The sequence below is a fragment of the Heterocephalus glaber genome, unplaced genomic scaffold (assembly GCF_053883595.1).
Source record: "Heterocephalus glaber isolate CG9 unplaced genomic scaffold, H.glaber_assembly_v1.0 deba00001613, whole genome shotgun sequence".
NCBI lineage: Eukaryota > Metazoa > Chordata > Mammalia > Rodentia > Bathyergidae > Heterocephalus > Heterocephalus glaber.
The window spans coordinates 37,004,364-37,030,221 of NW_028258384.1; the positions used below are offsets into that span (position 1 = coordinate 37,004,364).

The 25,858-nt window shown below is 44.6% G+C and overlaps 1 protein-coding gene across 9 annotated transcripts in view; it reads left to right on the forward strand.

Moving 5' to 3' along the window:
* The window catches only part of Tmem164 (transmembrane protein 164), a 173,241-nt gene that overhangs the window by 144,766 nt on the left and 2,617 nt on the right, over positions 1-25,858 (forward strand). For 8 of the 9 annotated variants that reach the window (XM_087196756.1, XM_004861441.3, XM_004861440.3 and 5 more), the window contains 2 exons: positions 11,307-11,407; positions 13,085-17,653. In XM_087196756.1, the coding sequence (XP_087052882.1) occupies positions 11,307-11,407; positions 13,085-13,291 (308 nt within the window). In that variant the 3' untranslated portion in view covers positions 13,292-17,653. Of the gene's footprint in view, positions 1-11,306; positions 11,408-13,084; positions 17,654-25,858 lie in introns of those variants that run through there. The other variant, XM_087196755.1, reaches the window with a different exon arrangement.

Here is a 25,858-nt window from a genome sequence, read left to right on the forward strand (position 1 = left end):
TAGTTACTCATTGGCCCTTCTCTCTTACCCTCTCTCCATCCAATCAGTGACCAAATCCTGCCATTGTCACCTGCTGGCTCTCCTTCCCTCCCTCCCTCCCTCCCCCTTTCTCTTCTTCTCCCCCCTCCCCCATCCAGAGTGTAAGCTCTAGTCTTTGCCATTCAAAATGAGGTCTGAATACCACCAGCAGCACTAGGACCTGGTTAGAAATGCAGAAGCTTGGGCCTCCTGCATCACAAACTACATTTTAACAAGATTCCTAAGGTGATTTTTTTCCCCCAGTACTGGGGGTCAAACTCAGAGCCTTATGCTTGCCAGACAGGCACTGTGCCACTGAGCTACATCCCGGCCCCCCCTAAGGTGATTTTTAATGTCTGAAATACCTACTATAGTGTACAGAAATCTCGAATTGCCCTTACCTCATCCCTTCCCATTTCCCACATGCTAGTCCAATAGCGACAGAGCTTTGCAAAGTTCTTGAGCATACTGGATCACACACATTGTTCTTTCAACAAGTATTTATTGACTTCCTACTGTGTGTCAAGCAATGTCCTAGTTGCTACAGATAAAAAGCAGTGAGCAAAACAGGTAAATATCTTTGCTGTCAAGGAGCTTATGTTTGGGTGGGAGGAGACAGTAAAGAAATAAGGGAATTATATAGTAAATCAGATGATGAGTGCCACTGAAAAAGAAATGAAGCAGAGTAAAGGGTAGTGTGCTGTGGAATGGGTGAAGAGGGCTGCAATTTTAAATAGGGTGGCTTCATTTAATGGGAAGATTTCACTGAAAATGTGACATCTGAGAGAAGGCTTGCAGGTGCAGGAGTAAGCCATTTGATCTTTGAGGAAAAGATATGTGAAGCAGAGAAAATAACAAGTGTAATGGCCCCAAGGCAGAAGTTTCTAGACTGTTCCAGTAACTACACATAAGCCAATGTGACTAGATCCATATGAAGGAAGGGGAAAGTAATAGGACACATAGTGAGAAAAGTAATAATAAGAAAGGGGCAGATAATATATATGGCTTTGTAGGCCATTCTAAGGGTTTTACATTTTATTCTAAGGGAATTCTATTGGAGGATTTTGAGCAGAAGACTAACATAAACTGTTGTAATTTTTAAGAGAGCTTCTGGCTGCTTTGCTGAAATTAGACTGTAAGTGAGCAAGGCTAGAAGTAGGAAAACCTGTAAGTGCTATTTGTAATAATATAACAGGTTGATGGATGATAGTAGGTTAGACTAGGGTGATGACAGTTGAGGCAGAGAGAAGTCATTGTATTTTGGAAACATGTTGAAAGTGCCGCCAGTAAGGTTTGCCAATGGGTCAGATGTGGGGTGGGATGACTTAAAACTTTTGACCTGAGAAACTTAGGTGGATGATCCTTTATTGAGAAAAGGAGACTAGAAGAAGGACTTCTGTGCTTGTTTCTTGCCTCTTTGGGAGGCGGAGGGCCAGTTTAGCCATCTATTATGTAACCATCTATTGTGTAACAATAAACTTGGTAACATAAAGCAATGACATTATTTTTCACAATTGTATGGATTGACTGGGTCATTCTCTGTTATGAACTGAATGTATCCTCCCAAAATTCATATGTTGAACCCTAACCCTTAGTGTGGTGGTACTTGAGGATGAGGTTTGGGGGAGGTAATTAGGGTTAGATGAATTCACAGGTTATGATTGTTTTGATGGGATTATTGGCTTTTTAAGAAGGGATACCAAGAGTTTGCTCTCTCTCATTACCATGTGAGGACACAGCAAGAAACTGTCCCTCTATAAATGAAGTAAGCCATCACCAGAAGCCAACCATCCTGATTCCTTGATCTTGGGTTCTAGCCTCCAGAACTATGAAAAAAATGTATGTTATCTAAGTTATTCAGTCTGTGGAACTTTACCATGACTAAGACATTTTTCTAGTGGTCCTGCCTCTCCTCAGCTGGGACAGTTGAATTGTTAGGCCTCTCTATCAACATTGTCTTTCATAGCATGTGGTTCTCAGGCCAGTATTCAAGAAGGCAAGCCCTAAAACACAAGTGCCCATCATCCTTCTGATTGAATGTCCTTTGATGATGTCCTATTGGCCAGAAGTCATGTGCTTGGGCCATGTCACCCACATACCCGAATTGGTACAGGAGGGAGATATATAAGAATGTGGATTCTGGGAAAGTGTGATCCACTGGGAGCCATTACTATAATGACCTATCACAGGAGCCAAGATCAAAAGTCTAGTTTAAGATTGAGATGCCCACTAGACATTGAGTATAGGCTGTGAGGTAGATGAACCTGGAGTTGAAGGTGGGTGTCCAAGCTGAGATATAAATTTTGGAGTGATGAGCATGTAGATCATATTAAAGATATGGGATTGGATGAAATCAACTATGGAATAAAAGTAGAGAAAATCTCTGCATTCTGCAACCTGTTCCTCTCCATTGTTTAGAGGTCAAGGTCATGGGGAAGAACCAGTAAAGGGGACTGAGAAGAAGAAGGCAGGGAGGCAGGAAGAGAAGTATGAGAGAGCAATATCTCAGAAGCCAAGGGAAGAACTAAAGGTACATAGGGTGCAGCCTGATGATAATGGTTGTTGGATTTAGCACTGAAAAGGTTATTTATGACTTTGTTGGTAGCTGTTTTTGTGAAGGAGAAGCCTGGTAAGAATGAGTTTAAGAGAGAAGAGGAAAAGAGGAATTATGGGCAGGGAGACTAGACCGGTGCTGTGCAATAAGAATATGTGAGCCACATATACAATTTCAGATGTTTCAGAATCACACTAGAAATGGGTAATACAAATAGGTGAAATTAAATTTAGTAATATACCATATTTAACTCAGTTTATCTAAAATATTAACTTTCTAATATATCCAACATAAAAATCATTACTGGGATATTTTACTAGGTTTCCTTTGAAATCTAGTGTGTATTTAATCCTAACAGCACATCTCAATTCAAACTAGTCACATTTAAAGTCTTGAATAGCCACATATGACTAATAGCTACCATATTGGATGGTGCAGGTATAGACAATTCTTTCAAGGAGTTTTGGTATAAATGGGAGCAGAGCAATGAGTAGTGGCCAGAAGAAGTGAACTCAAGTGTTTGTCTTAGAATGGTAGCAATTATGGTACATTGTGTTTATATGCTAATGGAATAATCTGGTAGACAAGAAGTTGCTGATGTAAGAGAAAGAAATAGTAGCTGGTGTGGCATTGCTGGGTAGGTGAGAGGGATGCCATCTGGACACAAATAGAATTGGTGGCCTTGATGGGGACCCTGGGCATTGCATCTGTGGTAGTGGAGATAAAGGTAGAGCAAACTGGGCACTTATTGATTCAGACATGTAGTTAAATGTAATCATGAAAGCTTGAAGATGTTTTGTCTGATTCTTTTTTTTTCCTCAGTGAAGTGGGAATAGGAAGGAAGGTCACTATTGAGAGTGAGGATGGTACAGAAGTTTTAAAGTTTTTCGAAGAGAGGAAAAGATATGAAACTGTGGTGTAGGAGAGTGAGAGAGTGAATGGACTGCACAAGTATAGCATGATTCCCGGGCAACATGAAGGGTACACTTGAGTTTGTGATCACGAACTTGATCTGAAAACAGCAAGCACTTTTTTTATTTTTTCCAGCTGTGTTCAGCAGTGTAGGGATGGGCAAGGGGGAAGAAGAGGTCACAATTTTACCAGGACTGAGATTTTTTTTTTCCAGATGAGTACCACAATGAGGGGAACAATGAAGCCAGAAGTAGCTCCAGTGAGTAATTAGAATGATGGGCTATGGGATTTAAAGATGGAAGAGGGAACCCTGAGGGACAGGAAAGAAATGGTAAAACCAGTGGATTGCAGATTCCAGTGAAGTCAAAGAACTGTTGGGATCATAGGTAAAGGAAGTGAGCAGAAAATATAACAGTGATGGTTCATGAGGGAATGCTTGACTTTGAGATTAGAAAGAAGCTGCAGCAGTTTTCCCTTGGTTATAAGGTCTAAGGCATGATCATGGTGGCTAAGATACAGTAGAGGGCAAAATCATTCAGGAGAGGAGGTCAAGGAACTGAGAAAGGAGGATCTAGAAAGGTTCATGTAGATGCTTATAGAAATCATCAAGAAATATAAGTGCAATGATTTTGGAGAGATTGGTACCAAGGAAGGTATTAATATTTTCAAGTAAAGGGCCAGGGATTTAGCTCAGTGGTTCTGGCGCCTGCTCCGCAAGCGCAAGGACCCGAGTTCAATCCCTGGTACCAAAAATAAAAAAATAAAAAATAAAAAATATTTTCAAGTAAAGAAGGTCATGACCCAGATGTCTGTAAATAACTGTAGAAGGGAAGAATGACAGGTAGCACAGTATGGTATTTGTAGGGAGGGCCAGTGGTCTGGAAACAGCAGTGAAAGAAAGAAGCAACCTGCTCTACTAACATGGGTCAAAGAAGAAAAATCAGTCAGTACTTTAGAGGTCAACAAATAAAGCAGGCTCCTTCTGGGGGAGAGGCAGGTCAAAGAAGAACAAAAGGATGAAGGAGTCATTCAGAGAAATTGGGAATGTGGGAGATTTGGCTAATCATTTCTTTGTGACTGCATATTCTGTCCCATTCTTTGGAATCCTCTTCCTTTTCTTATTTACTTGGAAAACTTTAATCTTTTACCACCCAGCTCTTTCATTGCTACTTTCCTGAAACTGCTATATCAATGGTCACCAGTGACCAGGATGTTGGGAAGTCCCATAAAAGTGTTTGTGTTGATTTTACTTTACCTCTGTAGAGAAGCAGCATGTCCCCGGTGGAGTTTTCTGTGGTAATGGGCCTGTTCTGTCTCTGCAGTGTGCAGTAGACACAAGACATATGATAGGCACTAGACGTATGTGGCTGTTGAGCACTTGAAAGGTAGGAACCAGATCTTTAATTCTTTAATTTTTAGTTTTATCCATTCAAATATAAATTACCACGTGTGTCTAGTGGCTGCCTCATTTATTGGTCAGTGTAAGTAATAGAGCATTTAACATTACTGATCTTTTCCTTCTTGAAACTTGTTTTCTTGACTTCCAGGATGCCTCTCTTCTGGTTCTATGGCTGCCTTTTTATTTTTATTTTCAATATTGTCTTCTCATAGACCCTCTGCCAGCTACTTAACTGCTTAACTGTTGCACTTTTCTGGCCTAGGCAAAGTGCTTCACCACTGAGCTACATCCCAGCCCCTTTTACTTTTTATTTTGAGACAGAGTAGTCACTAAGTTATTCAGGTTGGGCTGAATAAACTTGTGGTCCTCCTATTTTAGCCTCCCAAGTAGCTGGCTCTGTAATCTTATTTTGTGGACATTTCCCTGTTGATCTTATCCATACTCCAAGCTCTATGTCTAGGCCATGCCCTTTCTTGAGCTCTAGTCCTAGACATCAGCAGCCTAATTGGAGATCATTCAGTGACATCATGCCCTACTCCGAATTCTTCTCTCCTTAAACTGTGTCCTCTCAGTTCCTAAAGTCATAACCCTGGAAGTCACTGTACATGGCTCCTATGACTGGCAAACTTCCAGGTCTTCTCTATCACCGAAGCAGGACCTGAACCTGTCTTTACTTCTGTTTCCCTCCAGTCTATTGTCCACATTGTTGCTGGAACAGTCCAGCTAGCTGAAACTGAAATCTGACCTTTCTGCTATCCTGCTTAAAACCTTGGTATGGCTCCTCACTGTGTATAGGGTAAAGGTCAAGTTCCCTGGCATGGTGGACAAGGCTCTTCACGGCCTTTTTGCCTGTGTCCCAGCTTTGTCTCTTGGCAAGTGCCCTGTCTCACAGACTCCTGGGTTTTCCAGTAACACAGAAATGCATGTATTGCACACAGGTCACGTACCATTTGCTGACACAACACCTTTTCTCACGCTGTAGCTTCTGTGTCGAATGTCCCTTTCTTCCTTCAGGCCCCTATCCCAACTACTTCTTGTTCTTCAAAACTCACCCCATCTGTCATTTTCTGCAGCTTCCCTTCTTAACTGTCTCCACTAACTACATTTATTATACCCTTTCACCCTTCACTTGTAAACTGCTGGGACCAACTTTGCCTCAGTACCCCTACTGCCTGCCATGGGGTCTGATACCCATCAGTTGGTGCTGACTGAGTGGGCAGCATGAACAAGTGAATGAATGGAAGGAAGCAGAAGCAAAGTTGGATAGTGGGGTGCTACCCTGCCCAGTCTTTTCTCCCTGGTGTCCATTTTTTCTGGGTGGGATTATAAGATGTTAGGAAGGTCCCTCAGGTGGCCTCTGGGTGGATCAGTCTTTGCTGTTGGTGGTGTAGTTAACTTTGTTCTCAGCACTCATAAAGCTTCCTTGTGGAAGAAATCAATTTTAGAAAAAGCTATTATCTTGATTTCCCCTACCTTTAGAGATGATGTGCTTATATCCTCTTGGAGCAGAAGATGCTAGCAGAAAATGTCACATTTTTTCCTAAAGTAGAAAAAAAGTTTTATGTTTTTAATTTTTCTGAAAACATTTAAGTTTCTATTTTCCTTTAGAAGAAAACTTTTTTTCTTGGGATTACCCCAGTGGCCACTTCCAAGTATACAGCAAAGGGAATTATATGGGTTTGCATACAATTTATGTATATCCACGTGGACTGGGTCATTTGTGCTCAGGATGGTTTTTTTTCTTTTTCTTTATTTTTCAAAGAAATGGAACTTTGATCTTCTTTGCAGTAGAAAGATCAACACTAGCGACAGGGCAATGGAAACCACGGTCAAAGCCCTCCTCATAGAGAAGGCCACCTCCTCACAAGATCCCCATCCTCTTGTCTTTTGTAAGATTTTGGATGGCTTTAGTAACTATGATTAAAAATAGCAGCTTCCACCTCCATGCCAGGCCAGCTGATATATGTATGTGTGTATGTGTGTGTGTGTGTGTGTGTGTGTGTGTGTGTGTGTGTGTATCTTTTATTCTACTTATCATCCCTGAGAGGTAGGTGCTACTTCCAGCCCACATGCAGGAAAATAGGTTTAGAGAGGCAGTATGATTTGCTCAAGATCGCCCCTCTAGGTAGGGGTAGAGCTACTACCAAACCCAAAGCTGTCTGACCCCAAAGCCTTTGTTATTAAGCTACTAAGTTATATTTTCCACCATCTCTGCACCACTTGATGTTCTGTCTTTTACACTTGCCATTACTAGCCATAGACTGCTTTCTCCACACAGGTACAAAGTTTGTAGTTATCATTTGAAGGACAATGGACTGTTTTACAACATTAAGATACCATAGTTTACTTACTTCCCCATTTGGTTTGTTTCTCAATATGATAGATAGTGCAGTTGTAAATATATTTGTGCAAATAAGGGCAGTTTGTTGGGTTTTTCAGGTATTTGATGATGGTCTCCAAAGGGTATTGAGCCAAAGGGTTATACTTTTATGATTCTCCAGAAAGCCTGTGCCATTCAGCTGCCCACACAGTGATTATTTTTTGAGTGCCTACTATATACCAGGTGTTGGAGGTGAAGATGGGATTCAGAATCATCCCCTGTCTCAGTAAACTCCCAGTCTGGTGTGGGGCAGATGATGTAACAGAAGCAATGGTGCTGAAGGGGGGCTTTGCAAATGGGGCAGCAAGATCACTGAGAAATGTGTCCCCTGTTAGTATCTGAATGCTCCTTTCCCCTATAGCACAGAGCAAGACAGGAACAGGGGCTGCAGCGAGGCCAGGGAGGAACACTGTGAGTGGCAGCCAGCCTGGAGCACAAGCCCCAGACACAGCTCTCGCCAGCTGCCTCCTGCTGAGGACACTCCTCTCCAAACACACACACACTCAAGTCTCCCTGCAGCCACCACCTGCACGGGAAGCCTGTCACTGCTGCCCAGCGGCCACTAGGGGGAGCTGAGCAGGGGCCCGGAGAGAAGGGACCACCCGTGGCTCCAGCCGTGCGGCAACCTGAGCACCAATCACCTTCCAGGCGCCTCTCCCGCTGTGAGTCGGGGCAGCCAGGGTGACAACACCGTGGCCACTTTGCACACACTCCGCAGACAGGCAGGTGCACACACCCTAAGTGTATCGCTCAATGCACGTTCACAAACCAGGCTCTGTGCCAGACAACAGGAATACACAGGCTGTAAAACAGGGCCTCAGCCCAGCAGCGCTTGGTCTAGAGGGGGAGGCTGCCAAGGAAAGGACAGTCCAACTTGGTATGCTGGAAGTCTAGACAAGTAGGCACCGGAGCACTGAGCAGTGAGTTTCTTAGCAGTGTCTGAGAATCTGTTTCTCAGTGCTATGCTGTAATGGCTCTGGCTGTGACACAGCCCATCTTCAAATCTCAGTTTCCCCATCTATAAAATGGAAGGATGAAATTATTCCTGAAAGGGCCTTCTGACTCTGATGTGTCATGAGCCTGCATCTTGTTCCTAAAGCAAGGCTGACCCTCTCCTACAGAAGACTCTCCTGGCTTCATTCACCTCATCTTCCTCTTCTCACATGGTGTTCCACCTCTGGCTTTCCTCTCAGGGTACATAGGCTTCCAGGACTTCATTTACTACTATGTGCTGACACCACCTACATCTGGATGCTTACCCTATCCTTCTCACTGAGGATGTGACTAATAATAATAAGCATTTGTTAAATCCCAGGTATGGTACTATAATTATGACATTATCTCATCTTATCCAGCAAACTTGTGAATTAGGCAATGCCATTCCGTTTTTCAGATGAAAAAAACTGAGATCAAGAGTTACTGAGATTTGCCCAACCCCCTGAACTTGGTAATGATGGAGCTAGGATTTGAAAACCTCGCCTACTGGGTTCCAGGACTCTCTCACGCATTCATCACACTCTGTCTCCTATAGTACATACAGCTCCCAGGGTGACATTTCCACATGGATGTTCACAGACACCTCAATTTCAGCATGTCTAAAATGGACCTCATTATTTCCCTGTCTTCTGCTTCAGTCTGCCTGTTCCTCTCTTGTCCATCACAATAAATGCTATCATCAACCCAGAGATGCTCAAGCTTAGAACCCTGCGAGTGTTCAATCTTTCCTCTTCCTTAGCCCCCAGCGTCCAGTCTTCTACTGTGTCCTGGTTGTTTCTTCCTCCACTCTTCCCTCTCGAACTCCTGTTCTCTCTCTAGGTTCCCACAGTAGTCTCCTGGCCAGTCTTGCTGCCAACTTACTATACTCTACAGTGTGCCCCACACACCGATCCAGGTGACTCTTCACCAGTACACATGCGATCCTGGCACTTTCCTGCCCCAAACTCCCCACTGCCTTGAGTAGTTGTACAGCTGAGCCCAAAGCTGGCCACCTATGGCTTGAAATTCATCCAGAAGACATATATTTTGTTTGATCTATTGAGCATTCTTAAAACATGTTGAATTAGTTGCCAACATTTAAAATTAGGAAATTAAATGTAAAGGTTCATATTTCTAGTTTTTCTTACAAAGGTATAAAAAGCTGGCACCTCTCAGCCCACATCCTTGCAGGGCAGTGGTTGGTGGAGCTGATAGTTGCCCTCTTTAGAAGGTGTGGGTTTTCTGGTTTGCTAGGACTGCCTAGTGTCTTTTAGGCCTTGGTCACGTCATGGCTTCCCATTACTTGCCTAAGATCAGAGGCATTTGAGCTCATGACCCTGCTGCACAGGGTGAAACCCAAAGCCCTCACATGGTTCTTCTTGTCCTGTGTGACTCAGTGTGGGGATACCCCTCCTCACTGCCTCCGTCACACTCTGCCCTGGGGCCCCACTGAACCCGTAGTTCTCCAGATTTTCTGGTTTATGTCTGCCTCTGTATAGGCTCCTGCTTTGGTAGGTCCAGGCCCATTGAGAAATCCCGTCTATTCTTCAGGACTCTGCTCCAGTTTTCCCTCTACCAAAAAGCATTTCTTGCCCCACTTCTCCTGTCCAGGCTGAATTTTGTCCTGCTGTGACAGGTCGTGTAGACCTTAGTCATTCTCCCAATCTCACTGTGCTATAATTGTTGACCATGAGTCTGAGTCTGCAGAGGACTTGTCTCCTTACAATATACTAGGTATCTAAAAAGTGTTGAATGAATGGATGAATCAGTGAAAAACTGATCTACGAAAATACTACTCCAGGATATGACAGCACCCCTACTCTGTTTGGGATTTGGGAGGTAGGGGAAAGAGCAGACCAGGCCCGTTCGTTCTCAAGCACCCTCCTCTAAAGTATGCATTCACAGTGACACTTGCAACATCCTGTAAACCATGCAGCTATTCTGTAAGCTGTGGAAAATAAGCCTCTTAAGATGATAGTTACCAGTGATGATGCAGGAAAATGTATCATTTTCAGTGTTCCTTGGGGAAGGAGTTAGTTGTTCAGTAGTTGTGAAATGGTACAACCATTGGATGTGGCACATCGTTCAGTTCTTTGAATCATAGTGATGATAATGAGAGAATTCTAAAACTTATTGAACATGAATTGTGCCAGACCCTTGTGGTATTTTACAGGCAAGCAAACTGAGATTTTGGACATTTTATCAACTTTTTCAGGGCCACATGGCCAGTCAGTGCTAGATTTATGATCAGGGTAGGGCCTGCCAAAGAACCTGGGAGCAGACCCAGAATGGACCCACAGGCAAAAAGTCTGTCCCAGGGAGGGTCCATAATTTGAACTGACATCTATCTGACTTCAAAGTTAGTATTTTCAACCGCCATGCCATACCTCCTCAATGACTTTCTTCTTTAGAACAGTGAGGAAATAAATGTATAAATGAAGTCTGTACAATTGTATATACATTGAGATTCCAAGTATTAATTTAGAGAAGAAAGAAAAGAAAATCTTGAGGCATAGAGAAAATGACCTATAAGACACACACCTACATGTAAGCAATGGTTTCCTGTAGTAGGTTACCAGAGATGTTTTTCTTTTTTTCTTCCTCCCTTTTAACATTCTAAGTCACCTTTAATGAGCATGTATTCCTTTTTTTTTTTTTCCAGTACTGAAGATTGAGACCAGGACTGTTGTACTAACTAACGTACATCCCCATTACATCCTCAGCACTCCTCCTTTTTTTTCAGATAGGGTCTCGCCAAGTTGCTAAGTTTCTCAGGCTAGGCTCAAACTTGCCATCCTCGTGCCTCAGCCTCTCAGAGTACTGGGAATGTATTACTTTTATAATAAAAACATTCCTCTTGTTATAATGGCCCCAGCATCTAAGGATGTGGTGAAGAAGGAGCTGGTAGGAGTGCCCAGCTAATCAATGGGACTCTCGACATGGCTGCCAGTGATCAGTGCAAGGTAGTAATGAGCAGACTACAAGTGGGATGGAAGCATGTGCACCCATGTGTGCACAGGAGAAGTGGGTCACTGTTTCCTGTCTTACCATGTTCTCTCCTCCTTCAGGTGCTTACACTCCAGAGCCCCTCAGCAATTTCCGGTGGGCTCTTCTCTCAACTGGCCTCATGTTCTTTTATCACTTCAGCATCCTGCAGATCCTCGGCCTGGTAAGCTGTTGCTCTCCCCTTCTATCCCCTCTGTTTGGAGTTCTCCATAAATCTCGATAATCCTGGTTGGTGCTGGTATATCATTTTGTTTTGAAAATACAAGATGCTAAAGGCTAGGATGTCAGATTGTTGTGTCTGGGTTGCTGATTTATGATCCACAGCCTTGGCCTCTCCAAAGTTTTCTGAATCCTTTAGTGATAGCTGTTTTCTTCATCCCTGGGGAGGTAAGGATATCCATCACTCATAGCCACTTGAGCTGCAACTGGGAAGTGGTTCGCTCTAGACCACATGGAGAGGTAGGAGGTAGGACCGAACCTTGGCCCTGGGCCTGGGGAAGCCTCTGACCTTGGGTCCATTCTGGGCCTTCTCTGAGGTCCTTTTTCAGACCCTGCCCTGAGCTGTGTGGCCAGTGGAAGTGTGAGGTTGGGGAGCCCCCACAGCATTCTGCAGTGTTTAGAACTGCCTGAGCATGGAAAATGGTTGGACTCAGTTGTTGAGCTATTCAGAGCCTAAGATCACTGATACTGCAAGAGTGTATATTGGTGGTGATGTGAGGAGGAAGAGCTCAGGGCTGAGCATGGGGGCAGAAAACCCAAGTTCAACACCTGACTAAATGCTCTGAGTGAGTCACCTCACCCTTGAGGACAGAGAGTTCTCCACCTTTCTGTGACATGGTCTAAGAGCCCCAACCTCCCTGAGAGGTGATGAGGACTTCTCTTTAATGTGAACAGGCATGAAAAGCTCTGGAAGGCAGGTGTTGTGGATGTCCTCCAGGCAGGAGTGGTACGTCTGGTTTTGTGTTGGCAGCATTAATGGAGCACTAGCCATGCAGAGCCTTGAGTGATCTTACATGACAAGGACACGCAACTGATGTCTCAAGCACCTTTGAAGAAACAGTTAACTTTCTCTTTCCCAGCCTGGTGAACGGCTCTGCTGTGGTTTGCCAGGGGGTGGTCTGAGTTCTTGGCCAGCAGTGTGAATGCTTCCTATGCTTGTGGGAGGATGCCTCATGACTTGCACACCCCTCCTTACCTTTCACTGGTCCTCAGTGATATTCTGGATTCCAGAGGCCTCAGTGTGCTCATGTCACAATACATACCATGCTTGGCCATGCCTCCTATAAGGAAGGCTCCACTCACCCCACTGCTCCTCATAACTCACCATTCATCTTTCATGAGTCCATGCAGATGCCCTGTACCTCATGAAATCTTCTGGGGGACTCAGCCCCGAACCAGTATGCTCTTCAGACCTCCTCATGGTGTGTAAAGCTCAGTAGGCACTGTCTAGTTTGAGGTCAGATGCAGTAAACCTATTGCCCCACTTGATTGATTGTCAGCTAAGAGACAATGCTATTAACCGCTCTTTTATTCCATAATGTCTCTCCAGGGATTAGGCATTAAGTGTAGATACTTAGGAATGATAACAGCTTCCCAGGCCCAACATACACTGAGCAAAACGAGACAGCTTTTCCACCGGACATCCTACTCCATTACTTCCAGAGAGCTTTAGCCTCAATCCACTCTAAAAACCCAGGGTAGAGATTCTCTTTATGAACAGGTGGGGATTGGTCAATCCCTCCTTGTCTAGTCTCCCATTAGGTAGAGATGGCTGAACTGGCAAAAGCCAGAGAAAGCCTAAGGATGGTGAACGCTCACTCTACCTCCCTTGTCCCTGCAGGTCACCGAAGTGAATTTGAACAACATGCTGTGTCCGGCCATCTCAGACCCATTCTACGGCCCCTGGTATCGCATCTGGGCCTCGGGACACCAGACTCTCATGACCATGACCCACGGGAAGCTGGTCATCCTGTTCTCATACATGGCTGGGCCCTTGTGTAAATATCTGCTGGATTTGCTCTGGCTTCCAGCCAAGAAAATAGACTGAAGGTGCTTGTTTTTTTTCCCCTCCCCAAGGAAGCAAGTCCTGACTTGACTTGGAGAACACCCAGTTCTTGATGAAATCATGGGAGAGGACAGTAGATGTTTGGTGTATTTATTTTCCTCTTCTCTGTCTCTTTCTTCCACCATTCTTCCTTCCTCAGCTCCTCCCCTCAGGATGTCTCCTTGTGCCTGGGGTGTGGTGCTAGGGCAAGATCTTTCTTCCTTCCCCCCCTTGACTCTGTCTCCCCTACTCCTAGTGGCCTTATCTGGGGAGATGGTAGTCAGTGGCCCTCTTGCTCTGCTTGTTGGTGCTTTAACAATAGCTGGTTGAGGAGACAGGGAACAACAAGCAGTAGTTTTGCCTGTGTCACAGCAATGAAATTGGGTTGTGTTTCATTTCTCCACTGCCAGGGACCTCCATGCTCATGCTGGGATCCCCTTTTGTCTCCAGCACAGCCCCCACTGTAAGGGGACTTGAGGCCTTGTTCTCTACCAGCAGCAAGACCAGGGGACTTCCTGCTCAAGGCCAAAATAGAACTGGCCACATTCTTCCCACTAGTGTCATGACCCAAATTAGGGAGCCACCCAGCCACTCCTTCCTGGATGCTGCCTGCGATGGGAGGTGAGAGCACCTCCCCAGCCTAAGGGCAAGATTCCATTGAGCTGGGTTGGAGAACTGTTGAAGTGGTGAATCCAAAGGGAAGAGGGTGAAAATGTACATATAGTATCAAGCAGTAACCTTGTGCAAACTGAGGAGATCTGAGAACTAATCCACATCTCTATTAGAAGTGAGCATATAAATTAAGGAAATAATCAGTGAAAGTGGTAACTTGAGAAACCTGTGATTGGAACCATGCTCCATGTTCATGTTGATAATAGATCCCATTCTAATTTGCAGTGCTTCTTTAGCATGTTCTCCTTTGTCTTGCTGGGTCTATGCCTATCTCTAAGGCAGCTTCAAAGAAGAATGACCTTCAAGGAATTTGGCATTGTTTTGCTTTACTTTTTTGTTTGTCTCTGGATGTTTGAATTGGGAAAACCCTTGCAACAGGGCCCATTTCTGGAAGTTCCTGGAGATCCATTTCTGGGGTTTACAGTATATGGCCGAATCTTGGTTTGGGAAGCTACAGCTCCTGCCAGCATTGTTTCCTCAGGGTTAGGTTTCTTCAGTATAGCCAGATTCCGTGCTGAATTGTGTAACATGGTGGGAAGGCATCACATGCTTCCCACCCTGCCCGTCTTCAGAGCCTACTTTGAAAGGGAGCTGCCAAGGCATCAGGTCCTCAAAGGTGGAGATTCAAGTGCTCCAGAAGGATGAGCTTTTACTGAAAGACGTGTGATCAGTCTTGCATGAACCTGAAGAAGGAGGCAGTAGCTGGAGGTTTTCTGACTTTCTGTTAACTCCTACTAGGATCAGATTTGCTTCAAAGCAGAAATGCTCAGCATTTCTCATGACTTCCTCCAATGAGCCTCCTCTGCCTTCTACCACTCTAGACAACTCCTTTGCCCTGAACCAGTACCAGTATTTCAGGTTTGTCCATATTAGACACAGATTGAAATTCAGTGTCTCAGCGGTCGTGATTTTAGCAAAGGAGCCTCTTGGAGGCAGCAGCATGTAGGAAAGTTTCTGTGAGTACGTGGAGACCTGAGGAAGTAGTCCTGGGAGGGACTACCCTTTGACAGAGGTCTGCTGGCATTGAGGTGGTCAAGTGGCAGACAGGGAACCAGAGAGGAGAGCATTAAATGCCTTTGCTCCCCTTGAGCTCTTTGTAACATATAACTTTTGTTTTCTGCCCTCCTTGAGTGCTGGGCCAAGCTTTTTATTGCCTGTCACCCTAGGGTTGCCCTCTAGTGGAAGCAAGCATCTCTTGAGTGGTTGGATTCACCCTGCCATGTGTCAAGCTATTTCCTGTGGGAGTGGCTGGTGAGGAAATGTGCAAGGCCTCAGTGCCCCTTGGTGTCTTTATGAAAAGAAAGGGTGGGAAGAGGTCATGGGAATAGCTCCTAGGTACTTGGCCTGGCCACTAATTAGAACATGGAACTGCTATAGGCAGAACATCTGTGCCTCAGCTGGGGACCAGCTGCAGAATACCACAGTGGTGTGACTGTAGGTACTTCTTTCTTTTCTGTCTCTGTGACATGGCACAGATTCCACTCATTTCGGGCTTTCCCTGCATTGGCTTGCCTCCAAAAGCTTGCCTCTGCCCTGGTTACCACTCAGCACTACAACTCTGGCAGGCATTTTCTGGTGCTTGGAAGGAGAGAAGAAAGTGAAAGCCATGAATGAGCCTGATATGGCTCAACCAGAGACAGATACACCTGTCAGGGAAAGAGGGGAGTAGAGGGAAGATATAGGGGCCCAATTTGGCTCACAAACATGGGGGTTGAATGAACAGCTAATGAGTCCCTTTCATAGGTTCCACAAGGAATTCTGGCTTATATTTGGGGATTTGGGGAGCAGCAGGCATCTGAATCAGCCTGTCTCTCTCTCTTGCCTTGTCCAAGCCCACATGGTGACAGGTAATCTGGCCACAGCCATAGCAGCCTGCCTTGAGGGTGGCCCACAAATCTTTTCAGCCTTCAGCCTGCCACCAGCCCTGGTACTGGACCAAGGAAGAAGCTGCAGTTTGCACACCCAGGGACCAGCGGACCCTGGCTTCCCAATTTCTCCTGAGGGTGTTCCTGTTAGTGCAAAGACTGCCCTGGCCAAATTTCCATCTGCCATCTGCCAGTGTGTGGGAGCTCTGTATGTGTGAGAGTATCCTTGAAGTGGCCAGTTTCCTTTCAGAAAGCTCCAGGAAGGGAAAGGAGTGCTGCCTCAAGCCCCAGGTAGCTATGATCAAGGGTCTAAGCCAATGAGAGCAGTTTGTTGAGCTGGCAGATTTGTAGCATCCACTCTGAATAGAACAGTGCAAAGGTCCTCCTCACTCTCAGTATTTGGTTTTGTACACCGAAGAAGATCAGGCCTAACTTCCTCTCAGCGGCACAGTGACATGCTCCTCTGTCAGCCTGTGAGGGGAACACAGGGGGTTTCAAAGTCTTAAACTCCATCTCCCTAAGTTGACATGCTCTCTTTCTCCATGGACCTCTTAGTATTCAGAGAAGCTGTTTGCAGGGTCATTAGGCTCAGCAGGGGAGTTGGAACACTGTACTATACAGTACCTCAGCCTAGCTGTCAGATCATCCTTTTTGCTATAGCCTCCATCAGGATTTTGATATGTGTGACCATTGATGATTCATTGTTTCCAGCCGTGGGCACAGCTTCCCGCAAATAACACGTTGTCAGCAGGTCTCCATGATCTGGAGTTGGGGCCAGGGCATGCCCTGGGCATGAGCAGGGTGTTCAGGGGGCAGCAAAAGGGCCTTTCTCCCTCTCTCTACCACAAAGACTTCCTGGATTTGGGGACATTGACCCAGAATCATTTGTTCTTTTCAGAAGAAGAGTTTCCTAATGCTTTGTACTGAAGGAGAGATGGCGGAAGAGAAACAAGGGCCATGTATGACACTGTAGGACAAGTCACTGGTGTTGGTTTTGGTTTATCAGGAGCAGGCACATGTGAGGGATTTCTGCAGGCCATTCAGGCTCCTTGGTAATGCCCAGATTGGGCAGGGGTCTTTTGTGCTGCCACTGCCTTCTGTGCCCTGGAGGACAACCAAAGGGCCGCTGGACTCTCAGTGCAGCTTTGCCCTGGGAGCAGTGTGGCCACCCAGCCTTGAGTTTCCTAGATGGGCTGTCAGCAAGAGGGGGTGATCCTGTCTCCTGTGTAAATACAGTGAGCCGATATGTGCTCAGAAAAACCCAGTTGCTTGCTGTTGCCCTTATCTGTGGCATTTTTGCATATTGGTTTGCTGCTGGCACTAAGCAGACAACTCCATGAAAAACGAAACAAAAGTCTTTTCAAGCAAAGGTGTTTTGGAAATTCTTGCTTTTTTTTATGTCAGTGTTGTGTTCTATTTTAAGTCCTTCTTTTATATTGGTGTTGTTATAGTGAAGAGAACAGGATAGGCTGATGTGTAATTATTTCTGCCGGGACATTGGCATTTAATGCCGCTGCCTCTCTTATCTGCCCCCACCTTTCTTTATTCCCAAGCTAGGATGGCTATGTTGGGCTGACCCCTCGCTTCCCCCTCCCCCTGCCCCGTGCAGTGACTCCCTTCAGAACCAATCTTTCTAACACCTCTAATCAGCAGCAGGGTGAACCTCTTTGTCAGGCTGGTTTTTGGGTGCTCTGTGCCCCCCCTCTACAGTTTTGCTTACCTCTTGAGGTGTTTTGTAATTCATTTTCTCTGTTTTGTAAAACCTTTTGATTGTACTGAAATGATTTCTGCAGTCACTTTCAGAAATAAATGGTCCTTAATTTGTGTACTCAGTGTTCTGAATCTTAGTCTCAGGTATTTCTGTTGTTGAAGATCTCTGAATGAATAGGAACTCTCACCATGGGATTTATTGTTACAATGCTTTCTTCATTTACTGTTATTAAAAGATTTGTGAGAACGCAAGAGTCCAGCCTTCCCAGAACCCTCTCAGTAGGCTCTCTGCTTTGGAAAGTAGACAAAAGGGGTTGTTTTGTTAGCCTTGCATGCACTCACCGGAGGACCCCCAGTGGGCGGTAGGCTCTCAGTACAGCTTTGCCCATTGCTTCTCAGCCTTTTGGCTAAGATCAAGTGTAGTAGAGCTTTGCCCTGGGAGCAATGTGCTTGCATAGCCTCGAGTTCCCATATACTGCCTCCTTCCACCAAGGCTGCCAGTGACCCAGGAGGACATTTCCTCTTTGTGGGGCTTGTCTACTAGGGACATTTTCTGGGCTCTCTGGGCCCTACTGTGCATGGGGCAGGCTGGATGACTGGTTTAGAAGGGAGCTTTGTGAACAAACACTTCACATACAAGCCTGCTCTACCCAAGTGTCCTTTGTACCTAGCATGGGTCAGACTGTCCTGTGGGGAGGAGTGAGCAAGATAAACCTGCCCTTCAGGAATGGTCAGGCGTGCTTCTCCAAGGTGGCCCTCTGGGTACTACTGCCTTTACACCACACAGATGCCCTGCTCCAACTTTTCCAGTGCTGCTGCTTCAGGAAGGGACACAACCAGAGCTGCAGGCCGTACAGGCAGATCAACACATTTGCCAGAACTTGGGCACGCAAGCTTCGAGTGAGGCAGGGCCTTGCAATCCTGCACTAGAAAACTACCAGCTTGGGAAATACTTTTCTTTTCTTGCTGCCCAAGTTCTCCATCTGTAAAGCAATAGCAGCAACTGTATGCCAGGCATAGTGCTAAGTCCCTGTCCACAGGTTACCTCTGATGGTCCCCACAGATGCTCCTCAAGCTGACTGGCAATGTTGTCCCTGTTCAACAGCAAGAAACTCAGTGAAGTGAGGCTTGCTCATAAAAGGAGGAGAAGCTGGGATTCGAAACCAGTATTGTTAGAGTCCAGAGCCCCTATGCTTTCCTTTCTCCTCCGGGTTCCACTGCCTCTTTGGTGTGCCAGAACTTCTGGGGAGATCATTGCCCTGACCATTGCCCTGGGACCCCAGCCTTGAGAAGCAGGGCAAGAGCGGGGTAGTGATGTGAAAGGCAAGAGAAAGGAGGGAGAGAGCCATGACTTTACAATTCAGAGGTCAAGCTGCTCTTTCCTTCTGCTGTCCAGCCAGCATCGGAGCAGCACTCCGAGGTGTAGGAGTAAAGGGCCTGGACATAGGAGCCAGACAAGAGCTGGCAGTGCAGGGGCAGAAAGAGGTGGTGAGTGGAGAGAAAGCAAGGAAAGTTGGTCTTATGGCCTTGCCACATCTTTCATTCAAGGCCCACTACCAAAGCTATCACCATCCCTCCCCTGGGCTAGTACATCTGTCCCTGCAGCCCATCTCCACTCTAGTCTGTTTTCCGACATGCAGGCAACAGTCTTCAAATACAGTCTGAAACAGTCTTCAAATACAGTCTGACTGGATCACTACCTTGGGCCCTGACCCTAGAGCTTCCTCAGTGTGACATTCAGGTCTTGGGCCCTGCAAACATCTTTAGCCTCATCGCCTTGTCCTCATACTCTCAAAAAAACCATGCATAGATTCCCTTTGCTCCAGCCATATTGCACTGCACTGTCACACCATGCCATTTCCTGCTTCCTTGCCTTTGCACTGTTTGCTCAGCTCCCTACTCTGCCCCTTTATCCTGTGGCCTCCGTTCCAGTGTTAGCCCCTCTGTGCAGTCCTTCCTGCCTCCCAGGAATGCACTGAGTGCCTCTCTACTCCTACAGCATCTAGTGCTTATTCCAGGGCCCAGTTGCTTTCCGCTTAGGTAATTCACTTGTCTCTCCCTCTCAGACTTTTGCTTCTTTGAGGGAATGGTGGGATCTGACTTTTACTCCAGCCCCTCCACAAGATTCATTCCATAGGTGGTACTAGGGTGAGGAGCTAAAGATGTAGCCCCAGTATGTTTAGCATGTGTGAAGTCCTTTATTCAGTCCCCAGCACCCACACCCAAGAAGGTACTCCATGAACAAGGATCTCATCCCTAATTGCTGAGAAATGGTAGGAGATACCATTGTTACCTGAGAGAGAACCCTTGGTGATATAAGCCATTGCTCTTCCCATGAGTTCTTTTGGCTGCAGCCAGGATGCTGTTATTTGCCTGGGAACCTCTAGCTCCTCAGAGAAGATCCCATCCTGCTTCCCTGTAGGGATTTGTATAAGTGTTATCCAGAACAAGGAGGTGATATTATAAGGGAAGAGCAATGAGAGCAAGTGTTCCACCTGATCCTTCCTCAGATTACCAGTGTAGGTGAGCAAGGTGTCCAATTGCTTGTCTATAACCTGTTTATTGCTACCTGGATCATCCCTTTGCTTCCCTTGGGCACACAGAATTGGCATTTCTATGGCAAAACCCCTACCAGCCAGCCCATGGAATATACCACCGGCCCCTCTGTGGGGTAGGAAGCCGCTTGGAATGGTTCTACTCTGATCCTCCAGTGAAGTTTTCCTTTTCATGTTTTGCCAAGGCCAGTGAAGCAACAGTGATACACAGATGTCAGTCTGGCAAATGCAATGGTTTATCCAAAGGATATGTGGTTTGTGAACCTTGGCAACAGGCAAGGCTGGCCTCATCCAAAGTCAAGGTCTCTATTGCTACCTGTACTGCCCATCCACAGTCAGCATTCTACCCAGCAATGAGATCATACACCTCAGATGTCTGAGCTGCTGGGCACAGGCTTCCAGGCCTCCAGAGAGACTGCTCCAGTTGCTAATGAGTACCCTGAACAGCTGACTTCTTGACTTCAGTTCTGCAACTTCTGCATGTCAGCCATCTGTACCCTCAGCATCTCATAAGGCAGGTCTCAGTGATGAGGGAGGTCATTTCCTTCACATATTTTAACTGGGTAACATGAGTCACTGATCTCTTCTACTTTCCAACAACCCAGTCCCAGCCACCAGCAGGTTTTGCTGCTGGCTTCTGCCCTCCACTCTCCATCCCATGGGCTTGTAGAGGTGGCACCAGTATGCTTTTGCTCTGCCTTCAGCTCCTCCTTCCCTCATACCTAGAGGCACCACACTCTTTGCTGTTGCATTTTTAGAAAGACTGGGCTCTCTAACATTCTGCCCTTTGAGAACCGAGAGGCTTTCCCAGGTACTCCTATTCCTGCCCTTGCATTTCAAGCATGCCAGATACCATTGTACAAGACAAGATACCTCTGGTAAAGTGGCCCATACATTATGTTACATATTAGTCACCTGGGGAGCTTTAAAAATCTCAGTGCCCAAATTTATAATTCAAAGGAAACTTTTATTTTGCTATTTACTTTAAACTTCCAAGTTCTGAGTCACCTCTTTAGCCCGACCATCTACACCAGTGCCTTTTTCTAAAATGAAACCTTTAAGACATATCAAAAAGTATGAATAATAGCTAAATTTAGCTTAGGAAGAAGGACATTACCAATACAATTGAAGCCCCCTACTCGAGACAGTTATAGATTGTCCCTCAACACCTCAGTGATTCTGCGAAAGTGCCTTAGAGGCCTCCTTTAGGGATGAAAGAGGGTGGGGGCCGAGTGGGTGGCTAAGGCCACCCTTTGCCTCACATAGAACAACTCCAATCCTACCATATTTTGTACATTGAGGTTTTGTAAATAATTTCATCAAGAAAAGGGTTTAAAAGCCACTCATTCACATCCTCACTAGTTGTATCTCCATCCCGCTCTTAAATAGTGGCCATCCTGTAGAAGTCAAAGAAGCCCTTTAGAGATTCTACAGATAGAACCTACTGTCCCACTTTTCTTGTCCTCAGTCCCAGTGACCTTGGCAAAGTCAAAACCTGTCTGAACTCCATTTGTAAAAATAAGTGCCTTGTCCTGCCTACCCCACAGGGCAGTGGAGAGGAACCCAGTGAGGTAACTGTGTGTGAGAGGGCTTTACAAACCATAACATCTGTCTAGTGTAAAGAGTCCCTATTTCCAGATAGCATGCTTACCAAGCTGGTTCTCAGCACAGAGGCTAGCTGGAGTTTTGACCGCACTCAGTGTGCTATAATGTGCCCTGTGTCATTGTGTTCTGTAGTGTGTGTGTGTGTGTGTTTGTGTGTGTGTGTCTATATAGGAGAGATGATCTCTCCATTTTAAGGATTTTTTTTCTCTATTTCATTGGCTCTGACACATCATTTTTTTAACATCTCCAAAATTGCAATGTAACTTACACATAATCAGCAACTTTTGTCTCTTTCAACAGTGTATAAAATAATAGACTTGTTGAGTTGTCTCTTAGATCAGATGCTTTGTGGGACATGAGAGGGAGGGTGCAGAGTGCATATGCATAAGGAAGCCCACTGTGCCAGATGACAGGGAGGAAGCCACACAAGCCAGGCCAAGTGAGCCCCAGCAACAGCTCTGATTTCTTCATTCAACCACAGCCTGGCCAGACAGCTCAGGTTGCTTTCCTGAGAACTTTTAGGGCTTGTCACTGCCAGAAGTGAGGTGAGCAGGTGGGATTCTGAGGACAGCAGAGGCAGAGCTTAACCTGACTAGAAACTGGTGGTTTGATGTGAGCTGCTATCTGGCCCACACAGAGGAAGACAATGATTTCCTCTCCTCCTTGAACTAGGTAGAGGAGGGGTAGTGGGTCTTTCAAGAAAATGCAGTCCTTTTACCTAGGGTGGCTTGAGGCAAGAGTATGTCACTGCACTTGGAAACTGCCACCAGCCCCCATTTAGTCCTGGCAGACACTCAAATGAAGCTCGGCCCTTGAAACCTTTAAGCCACACTTCCAGAAGGAAAAAGGAGTGTCTGCAGTGTGATCCAGAAATGCTTGCACACAAGAAGCAGCTTTTGGACATTTTCCCCCTAGAGAGCTTAGTAAGACATGATCAGCCTGGATTACAGCTCCCCTCACATAACTGGGTTAAAGTGTTGGCCTACTTTGGCCCCCTCCTGCAGTGGCCGCCTTCAAAGCTGATGAGGCCGATTAGGGGGCTATTTCTGAGCCCTGGTCACCACCCAGAAGCCTGGGGGCTGTCCTCCCCTGACTAGAAAGACAATAACTATGGCTGGTGAGCCAAGGGCAGGGTCTGCCCTGCCCGAGGAAGAGCACTGCCATCAGACCTAAGGTATCCATTTGTTTTTTTTTTTGGTACTGGGGATCGAACTCAGGTCCTTGTGCTTGCGAGGCAAGTGGCAGAACCACTGAGCTAAATCCCCGGGCCAGACCTCAGGTATCTTTGTGAAAGAAAGAGCCAAGTAATGTCAAGAATAGGTCCTTGGATTTTGAATTTCAAAAACCAAACAAAGAAATCTGTTTTTAGGGATATACCTAGTCCTATATCTTCAGTCCTCAAGAGAAATGGGGGATTGTTAAAAGGAAGCTTTCAGTGGTAGTTGTCAGCCTCCATTCAATATATTCTGGCATTTGAGGGAAATTGTTGTTTAACTCTGAGGCTCACTTTGCTCATCTATAAGATGCAATAATATTAGTATCTATTTCATAGTGCTATTGTATGGATTGAAAAGAAAAAGTACATAAGACCCTTGGCACAGTGCCTGGCAGCACACTATAAGCATTGTTTCCATAAATGTTAGGCATAACCACTACCATTCCCACTACCATTACCACCATCATTCTCATCAAGACAAAGAGTGAATGGTAAAGAGCCCAGTCTTTGGAGCCCGACAAAGTTAGTTTGAATCCTTTGCCACTTTGTAGCTAGGTGGCTTTGGATAAATAACAACTTCTTTGAACCTCATTCTTATTCTGTAAAATGAGAAATTCATAAGGCTAGTCAAAGCATTTAACAGGCTTCTGAGCTCACAGTAAGCAATTCAATAAAGGTTGGCATTTATAATTATTAAAAAGGTATAATCAAGGTCAGTGGTTGTCAGGCATTGGGGGAAGGGAGGGATGAGTCGAATAAGCACAGGATTTTCAATATCCATAGAATATACAATACCAAGAGTAAACCCTAATGTAAACTATGGGCTTTGAATGGTATTAATGTGACAATGTAGGTTCACCAGTTGGGGCAAAGGTATTACTCTGGTGTGGAATGTTGATAGTAGGGGACATTGTATGTGGGAACAGAGGGCATGTGGGAACTCTGTATTTTCTGTTCAATTTTGCTGGGTCCTTAAGACTGCTCTAAAGAAATAGTCTGTTTTAGAGGAAAGGGGTGAAAAGGGGGTGACTAAAGTAGATTGTTATAAATGTAGGTTGTTAACTGTATTCTTCATGATAATCACTAAGAAAATAACTAAAAATATAGAAAAGAGAAAATGTCAAAGGAATAAAAAAAGTGTACTACAAAAAGTACATCAAACCAAGAACAAGGCCGTATTGGAGGAATTGAGAAACAAAAAAGATCTAAGATATAGAAAACAAATGGCACAAAGACACAAGTAAGTCCTTAATTATTAGTAGTCCCTTTAAATATGAGTCAATTAAACTCATTAATTAAAGACAAGATATTGGCAGAATAGATTAAAAAAACATAATCCAACTAATATGCTGCTTATAGTTACTCGCTTTAGACTAAAGTCATGAATAGGTTTTAAAAGAATCAGTGATTCAGTAATGCCAAAAATAAAAACAAGTAACAATGGCTCAAAGAAGAAATCAGTAGGAGAATTAGAAAATGCTTTAAGATGAATGAAAATAAAAATACAACATACCAAAATGTATAGGATGATGTGAAAGCAGTAGTCAGAGGGAAGTTTAAAACTTGAAACGTCTACATTAAAAAAGAAGAATGATCTGAAATCAATACCCTAAATTTACACCTAAGGGGTAAGGAAAAAAAAGCAAACTACATTCTGGTAGAGGAAAGGAAAAAATAAAGATTACAGCAGAGATGGATTAAATAGACAGTAGGGAAGCAGAATCAATGCAACCAATACAGTGTTACCTCAGTTCATGAACTAGATTCTTTCCACAATTCTAGTTGCAAACTGAGTTGGATGAGAAGCAAATCAAATTCAATGGTTAGGTTCAATGTTGATCTTATGGAGAAATTTCATTTCGTTCTTGTCCAGTTCAGTTTGCGGCCAGATTCGTGGAGAGAATTGAGTTTTTAAGCCAAGGTGCCACTGTATTTGGTTCTTTGAAAAGATAAACAAAATTGACAAATTTTTAATTAGAATGATTAAGAAAAAAAAGACATAAGTAAAATCAGAAATGAAAGCAGAGACTTTACACCAACCATACAAAAATTAAAAGGAGTAAAAGAATACTATAAAACATTATATGCCAACAAATTAGATAATCTTGAATTCCTAGAAACACAAAAATTACAAAAGCTGACTCAAGAAGAAACAGAAAAGCTGAACAGACCTACAACAAGTAAGGAGATTGAATCAGTAATCAAAAACCTTTAATTAAAAAAAAAACTTTCAACTGAAAAAGCCCGGGACCAAATGGTTTCAACAGTGAATTCTATTAAACATTTAAGGAAAAATTAGCACAGATACTCTCAAATACTTTTTAAAAATAGAGGGAACACTTCTGACACATTCTGTGGGGCCAGCACTACTGTAAAACTAAGGCCAAAGACACCACAAGGAGGAAAAAAAAACCCCCACAAACCAGTATCGCTTTTATGAATGTAAATATAAAAGTCCTCAACAAAATACTAGAAAACCAAATCCTATAGTATATTAAAAGAACTATATCTACCATGACCAAGTGGGACTTATCCTGGAAATTCATTGGTGGTTTGATATACGTGAATAAACCAATGCACTGCACCACATTAACAGAACAAGGAGAAAACATGATCATCTTGACAGATGTAGAAAAAGCATTTGACAAGAGTCAGCACTCATTCATAATTTAAAATAATTAAAGCAAATTATGAATAGAAGGCAAAGTCCTTATCATGATAAAGGGTATTTATGAAAAACACACAGCTAACATATACCAATAGTGAAAGACTGAAAGTTTTGCTCCTAAGTTTAGGAGCAAAACCAGAATGTTCACATTCACCTCTTCTGTTCAGTATTGTATTGGAAAATCCTAGCAAGAGCAGTTAAGCAAGAGAAAGAACAGGCATCTAAATTAGAAAAGAAGAAAACCACATCTATTTGTATACACATGAATATATGTGAATA